General features: G+C 35.3%; 1 protein-coding gene across 1 annotated transcript; it reads left to right on the forward strand.

Moving 5' to 3' along the window:
* Positions 1–2,255: 2,255 nt before the first annotated feature.
* Positions 2,256–8,122, forward strand: LOC121732494 (26S proteasome non-ATPase regulatory subunit 12). Its single transcript, XM_042122393.1, has 8 exons — positions 2,256–2,481; positions 2,564–2,680; positions 2,789–2,901; positions 3,089–3,467; positions 4,160–4,383; positions 4,995–5,151; positions 5,538–5,701; positions 7,915–8,122. The coding sequence occupies exons 1-8, from the start codon at positions 2,425–2,427 to the stop codon at positions 8,048–8,050; spliced, it is 1,347 nt and encodes a 448-aa protein (XP_041978327.1). The 5' UTR covers positions 2,256–2,424; the 3' UTR covers positions 8,051–8,122.
* The last annotated feature ends 187 nt before the right edge of the window (positions 8,123–8,309 follow it).

The raw sequence follows: 8,309 nt of genomic DNA on the forward strand, positions 1-8,309 counted from the left end.
CACAAAAAATAGCCTATGATCCTTCACGTAGTCTACTTCTTATCTGTGCCAAATAACAGAAAATTTTTTAAAGTAGTTGGTGAGATAAGCCCTTTCAAATAATTTCCCCCGTTTTTTTCCACATTTTCCTCTATTTATTCGCTCCTATTAGTCTTATCGTGATAAAATATAGCTTATAGCCTATTTCAATAAATGGGCTATCTAATACTTAAAGAATTTTTCAAGTCCGTTCCGGAGATTAGTGCGTTCAAATAAACCCTTTTAACCCTCCGTGCACCACGTGAATAAAAGTTACACCGTGCACCACGTGGGGTTTGTCAAACCCCAAGACTTATCTGGGCAAGAAATAAGTAATTTGTATGTATTTGTTCATTTAATTTCAAATAACTGTTTTTTGTCTATTTAATTGTAATATAAAACGATACTTACTGATATAACTCCCATTTTTAATTCTGTACACCCAAAAATGAAAATTTAGTAATATTTTATCAAGTAAAACCATAGACTCTTTTTTGGTGGGCTCCCACAATTGAAAAGTTACCTTTTATTTCCCGTACTGCTATAAAATTTAAAAACTAACTTTATAAGGAATACAAATGTAATAATATTAACTTAATATGATCAGTCTGCAGGATATTCAGGCAAGTTGAAATCAGTACATTTTTTACAATGAAAGTGTGCACGGTATGTGTAAGCAAATAGGTTTATTATTGCGCTCACAACCGTATTTGAGTTTTTAATTTATCTTCCTGATATAATCTGAATACTTCTTCATTGATCTTGATAATGTTTCTGGTGGTCCAGGGGCTGCTTTGCCAAGAAATTGGTGAAACCGCAACAATAACCTCTCAGTATCCATGGTTTATATCTTTGCGATTTTTAAAATCTTCTATGAAAGTCATACTTAATTTGTTCATTAACCCGTCCACAAATGCTTATTAAATAGAAATGAATTCAAATATGCGAGAAAAATAGATTTTTTCACATTTCACAATACTCTGTCTATACAACTTTTTAATGACTACGTAACTGAACTACGTGGGGTTTGTGGGACCCCAACACACTTTGTGTCTGTTCATCGCATCGGTGAAGAAAATCCTAAACTACTGCCGCCGAACGGTAAGGCAATGTCTTAACCCCAGCTACATAGAGCTTCAAAAAAATCACGCGATTATTAAAAAAGTTATGAAAATTTTTGTACGTCTGGGGTTTGTCAGACCCCACGTGGTGCACGGAGGGTTAAACAATTTCCCCCGTTTTTTCCATATTTTCCACTATTTCTTCGCTCCTAATAGTTTTAGCGTAATAAAATATAGTTTATAGCCTTTCGCGATAAATAAGCTATCTAACACTGAAAGAAATTTTTAAATCGGACCAGTAGTTCTTGTGATTAGCGTGTTCAAATAGGCCCTTTCAAATAATTTCCCCCCGTTTTTTCCACACTTTCCTCTATTTCTTCGCTCCTATTAGTATTAGCGTAATGAAATATAGCTTATAGCCTTTCTCAATAAATGGGCTATCTGACACTAAAAGATTTTTTCAAATCGGACCAGCAGTTCCTGAGATTAGCACGTTCAAACAAACAAACTAACAAACTCTTCCGCTTTATAATAATATTATATAGATATACACATATTTAATACACTGTACACATACAGGACCCAAGATCATTGAAAACGTCTTTTTGTTCCGTCGGCGGGATTCAAACCCGCGACCCCCGGCTTGAGATGGTACTCGCTCAATCATTCAGCCACAGAGGTTGTCAAATTTTTATTGTTATATATTTGTTATAATAATTAGAGAAAATAAAGTTTTATTATTATTGTTCTAACTCAAATGAACTAATTATTTTGCATAAGCAATAATATTGTAGTAATAATTCCATTTCGACCACCTTTTATTATGGGTCATTTTGAGAGTTGCTTAAGCAAAAATAATGACTTCATTCATAATTTTGTGGAACGTACCCCAAATGATAAATATTTATATTTTTGGGGAGTTTTCTTTGAAATTTTGTGGGTTTTAAAAGTTGTTTTAGGAGGAAATTTTTTGAAGAGTTGGCATCACTGGTCGCGGCGCCGCGCCCTCTTGTAAGAAAACATATCGGACGATAAAATCGCTAGCGATATAATAGTGTCTGCGGCATAGACTTAATATATACTGTCGTATTATAGGTTTATGGTCTGCGGGAGGCTTAAAAGTCCATAGATATTTTGAAATAGAAAATAATAGCAGCTGGCAACACCCAATCTAGCTGTCAATCCAAATGATACTGCAATTCGGGATTTTGCCAGCGTTATTTTATTTCGAGTTTTATAGACAAACAAAAGCTTATACAACAAATTGCTAGATATTACATACGTGAACAATATTAAAGTGTTATTTAAGTTATAAAATTAGTTTGTGTGCTTTATAATAACAAAAATGTCAGGCGGTGATATTGGTGGTCTCGATGCCACTGGCAAAATAGTTAAAATGGAAGTAAGTAGAGTTTCTTTACTAGAATATTGTCTATTTCCCTATACTTTAGTGTTATACAAAAGTTAAACCTTATTCTTTGCAGGTAGACTATAGTGTTACTTGCGACGAAAAGATTCCGGTATGGAAGTCTTGGGCTTCAAGTGGAAGGGTCCAAGAAGCAATAGACCAGCTTTTGGCTTTAGAAAAACAAACCCGAACTGTAAGTATCACTATAAAGCTTTATAAAGTGGCCAATAATTACTTGTCATGAAACTAACCAAGAAATTGTAAACAAGAATGATTGTGTCAACTCATGTTCTTTTTCCAGGGAGCTGATATGGCATCAACAGCCAGAATTCTAGTAACTATTGTGCAGATTTGTTATGAAGCCAAAAACTGGGCAGCACTGAATGATCATATTGTATTGCTTTCCAAGAGAAGGTAATGGCAAATATTTTAATATTTTCTTGTCTGTCTATTGATCTACAAATTTTATTTAACTATGTATTAGAAACCGTGCAAACCAATACCATTATGTTTTGCCAAGTCATGTTGTGTTTTTATAACAATTTCCATTGTACTTGTAAGCTATATTTCACTGTTATACAATTTCTTTAATCACATATAGGTCCCAACTAAAACAGGCAGTTGTGAAAATGGTTCAAGAGTGCTACACCTATGTCGACAAAACACCAGACAAGGAGACCAAAATAAAGCTGATTGAAACATTGAGATCCATTACGGAAGGCAAAATCTATGTAGAAGTAGAAAGAGCAAGACTGACCCACATTTTGGCTAAAATTCGTGAAGGTGAAGACAATGTTGCCGAAGCAGCTAAGATTATTCAGGAGTTGCAAGTAGAGACTTACGGTTCTATGGACAAGAGGGAGAAGGTTGAACTCATTTTGGAACAAATGAGGCTGTGTCTTGCTATCAAAGACTATATCCGTACTCAGATCATATCCAAGAAAATCAACACGAAATTCTTTGAGGAGGAGAATACACAGGTAAAAATAATAATTTCCTATTAAATAGAATTTGTATTTGTAACGCTGTGTCATGTAATTACACCAATACATACTCATGAATCTTCTGACTAACGCCTCCGTGGTCTAGTGGTATAGAGCGCGGCTCTTGACTCGGAGGTCATGGGTTCGATTCCCGCATTGGAAACATGTTATTTCCAAGTTTGGTTAGGACAATGCAGGCTGATCAGGTGATTAACAAGTAAGATGATCCATGCATCGGATGGGCATGTAAAAAGTCAGTCCTGCACCTGATCTCTCACTGGTTGTGTCGATCTTCCGTCCCACTGGGTTATGAGAGTAAAGGGAATAGAGAGTGCTCTTGTGTACTGGCTGTACTGCGCACATACTTGGGTACTATAAAATTACTCCTGCGTAGCTGGCCTGGTTTCAATTAAATCGGCCACCATCACCGAAACCGGTGTGGGAGCTATTATTATTATGAAACTTCTGATTCAAATGGTTTTAATAAGATAAAATCTTTTGGGATTTAGAGTTGTATGAAAAAATCATTACCCATATTATGTCATATATTTTTGAGAAAACTTTGCTGCTTTTGTTGTTAACCTCACATGCTACATGTTTGAGGTCATATCCATATTACTTCAAATTCAATATTGCATAACTTCCTAGAAGATGTGCTAAGCTAAGAACAACTGTATTTTTACATGCAGGAATTGAAAGAAAAATTCTACCGCATAATGATTGCAGTAGATCAACACAATGGCCAGTATTTGTCGGTCTGTAGACATTTCCGTGCGCTCGGAGCAGCGGGAGGTTCCGAAGCTCTCATTGGTAGTGTCATCTTCCTTGTTTTGGCACCATATGATAATGAACAGTCAGACCTGACACATAGGCTTAATGAAGAAAAGGAATTAGAAAAACTGCCTGAATACAAGTAAGTTTCATTCAGTAATTTCTTATAGCTAATTACTTCCTCCGACAAAACCTTGTATTTGTGATTTCTATACATATATTATAAAACAAAGTCTCTTTTTTTCCCTATGTCCCTTTGTTCCCTTTAATCTTTAAAACTATGTTTTTTTAATAGATAGAGTGATGCAAGAGGAAGGTTATAGGTATAATAACATTAATTAAACAGTGGAGAAATACTGTTTTTTTTTTCCTTCAAATTTTTAACAAGGCTTAAAAATGCACTTGGCATCTATGCCAGCCTCATAGTATTATTCAAAATTATTAAAAATTAAACTATACGACCCTTCATTGACAATAAATAAAATATTATTAAAGTGCGGGCCTCTTGCGAAAGAGAAATACTGTTATTGTTGGGGTTTCTAATGTGATATCGTAAATAATTACATTTTTTTTTCCGCTTAGGATGCGAAGCCGGGGCGGGTCGCTAGTTAATTATAAAATTACATATTGGTTGCACTTGCACAACATGCTATACTGTGTGTAAGGTGTGGCAAAAACTAACAGGCCACTCATTAATTGTTTTACATACAAGTAACAAAGGCTAAAAATTAACAGCTCAATATTTTTTCTCAGACAACTTTTGGGCTTGTTTATCAATCCTGAAATCATCAGATGGAACAATCTATGTCAGACGTATGAGATAATGCTGAAGAAGACTCCGTACTTCCAATCAAGTGATGAAAAGGGACAGGAACGCTGGAACGATCTTAAGAATAGAGTTGTTGAACATGTAAGTTCTAATTATATTGTATTTTTTTTAATATAAACCATGGAAAAAGCAAGTTGGAATCTAGGATAGAAAGCTAATTATAAAAATATGGTAAAATTTGGGGTCAAACCCACTTCATCACATCGGCATCACCTTTGGGCTGATTGCAGATAGCAATGGAAAAAAGGTAGTTGTGAGGAAAGAAATTAAACCACTGAATATAGCTGTGTCTTATGTGTGCACGACATTGTATTCATTTTACAAAACACAATGTGCATTAAAACGAGATATCGAAATATTTTCGTATGCAGCGGCGTTAGCTCAAGTTGGTCTATTTGACTACTGAATTTTAGCTTACTTAACTGTTACCAAATTAGATTATATACTTTAAATGTCATTGTTCACAGAATATCCGCATCATGTCGATGTACTACACGCGTATAACACTCAAGAGGATGAGCGAGCTGCTCGGCTTGAGTGTGACAGAGACTGAGGAGGCACTCAGCCAGCTGGTGGTCAGTGGGATTGTGAAGGCCAAGATCGACAGGCCTGCAGGCGTCGTTCATTTCAGGTTTGTATTTTTTATTTGATTAAAAAAAACAATGATGTTGGCAGTTTTGTATATTATATTGCCTTTTTATCAGGGTGAGCGAATCCCATAACCTGTACATTTTGTGGTACACTTTACGGAAAAACCATCACGCCTATTGATTTGTGCTTTAACATAGTAATTTTTTATTTATATGTAGATGTGTTATCATCAGTCAGTCAAGGTGTGACGACGCGAGCCCTCACACAGCTCGGCTTTTAGCTAGTTTCTTTGGATGTAAATGGTAACAACTCTCAGTAAAGGAGCTTATAATGCTATACACCGCGCAATAGTAATGCTGGCGCACGAGTACTCGCTTTTAGTAGTAATCAAATATCGCATCGTATTTTGATCATGCATCTGCAATGGTCAAACCCAGCTAATAATAATAATAATAATAGCCTTTATTTACATGACATTTTGTTTTGTTTATTTACTTATTCCTAGATGAATCTAATTTCTAATTTCCTATAATATCCTATAACATATTTCTATTTATTATCTGTTTGCTGCACAGCATAGGCCTCCTCCAACTTATTTCAGGTGTATCGATCATTTGCTGTTCTAGTCCATGTGGGACCTGCAATCTTTTTTATGTCGTCCACCCATCGCCTGCGGGGACGTCCACGTTTCCTTTTAAAGTGGCCCAAGAACCAAGAAAGTATTGATTTACTCCACTTATCTTTGCCACATACTGTGTGTCCTGCCCATTTCCATTTTAGTCTTTTGATGGTAACTATTACATCTCTAGTTTTTGTTTTATTTTTTATAGTTTCTATTCTAATCTTATCTGAGAGTTTTTTCCCTATCATGCTTATGTTCATTGCGTTTTGACATGTTGTTAGTTTTCCAATTTGTGCTTTGTTTAATGCCCAAGTCTGGCAACCATACGTAAGAATTGGTATATATGATACATGACATGTATCGAAAAGTTTTCTTTTGATCGGCATACTCATTTGCCTATCTTTCATTATTTCTTTTAGACTCCAATATCGTTTCCAGGCATTGGCAATGTGTCTGTCTATTTCTTTCGACATGAGGTCATTTGTCGATATCAGGTGACATATTCAATAGCTCTGCCTCCAACAGTTACAGGTTCTTCAGTGCTATTAGTTATAATTTTTGTCTTTGATGTGTTCATCATCAATCCTGCTTTTTGGCTTTCTGCTTCCAAACTGTCAAACCCAGCTAGATCATAATAAATGACTCAATATAAGTTACCAACACAGAAATGGATCTAGTTAGAACCGCCACGTCGCTCCAATTTGTATGAACACGAGCGTGTCACTTTTTTCATACCTACTGTGACGTCACAAGAGCGCTTTAGTGATGGGAATACCCGTACGCGCGGAATCGATTCGAAGGCATCGCCGCGCCCCGTCTCTTTTGCCACTTTAATAGGTATATCGATTTTTTAATCGATTATTATTCGAGTTAATATACAGAGGAATGATAAATCTAAAGATACGTGCTTGCCAGGACAGCTAGTAATATATTAAATATTATTCTTAACTAAATCACTAAACAGGAACATAAATACATATTATATAAAATATATTTACCGAGTCACAAAATATCCCAAAGCGAACATTATCATTCCTCTGTTTTATGTCTGTTTCGAAAATCGATTAATTAGAATCGAGAATATGTACAATACTATTTGCTTCATTTGACAGAAAAATGAGAATATTGACTGTACCTCGAAACTAAGCGATGAGTGAAAGTATCGATTGTTTTATTTCCATTGCGCGCTCAATAGCGGACAAACAGAACGGGCTCTATAATTTTCTAACTAAAGCGGCAATGTATTATGAATCATGCGGTACACACGCAGTTACGTAGATTTCATGGTAAAAACTACAACCAACCACGATTAACATAAATTAATTGATTCTAAAATAAAGGACACATGATTTAATAATAAAATTACTTACCGATGATAAGAAACATATCCACTATTTTAGACCAACGTTTCTAGTCGAATTTCCACAGCCCAATATGGCACAATTAGACATTTTTAGAATTCCGATTGACGTCCGATTCCGAAAACGGTGGAGCGCAGACTAAAGAACAGACTTTCGAAAGATTGACATTGTACAAAGTTTGGGAACACGATGGCACGCGAAGTACATACACATGACGGTTCTAACTAGATCCATTTCTGTGGTTACCAAATACCTTATTTTCTGTTTTAGGTTGAACATGGATGCGTCTGATCGTCTCAACGAATGGTCCAGCAACCTGAACACTCTGATGCAACTGGTCAACAAGACTACACATCTCATCAACAAAGAGGAGTGCGTCCACAAGCATTTGCTTGCTGCTGAATAAAATTATCCGAAAATAATCAACTGTTCTAAATAAACCTAATTTTATTAGCACTAATACAAATACTTTATATTATAACGTCTTTTATTGCTACTAATAATTTCTATTAGTGTTAACTGTTAGATATGTTTTAGGGTAAATCCTTGCCTAAACAAGACGTCGCGGTAAGTCTCAATGATTTATAATAATTATTTCTTTTACTAATTACCTATGATATTTATTTTTTATCCATTCAATTATTTTTTGTCAATGAATTTTAACT

This window comes from Aricia agestis, chromosome 12 (genome assembly GCF_905147365.1).
Source record: "Aricia agestis chromosome 12, ilAriAges1.1, whole genome shotgun sequence".
Classification (NCBI taxonomy): domain Eukaryota; kingdom Metazoa; phylum Arthropoda; class Insecta; order Lepidoptera; family Lycaenidae; genus Aricia; species Aricia agestis.

Excerpts from the sequence above, each read along its gene's own strand:
- LOC121732494 (XM_042122393.1), top strand. The coding sequence starts at position 2,425 with ATGTCAGGCGGTGATATTGGTGGTCTCGATGCCACTGGCAAAATAGTT. Across the intron at positions 2,482-2,563 it reads GCAAAATAGTTAAAATGGAA|GTAGACTATAGTGTTACTTG; the intron begins GTAAGTAGAGTT and ends TATTCTTTGCAG. Across the intron at positions 5,152-5,537 it reads AGAATAGAGTTGTTGAACAT|AATATCCGCATCATGTCGAT; the intron begins GTAAGTTCTAAT and ends CATTGTTCACAG.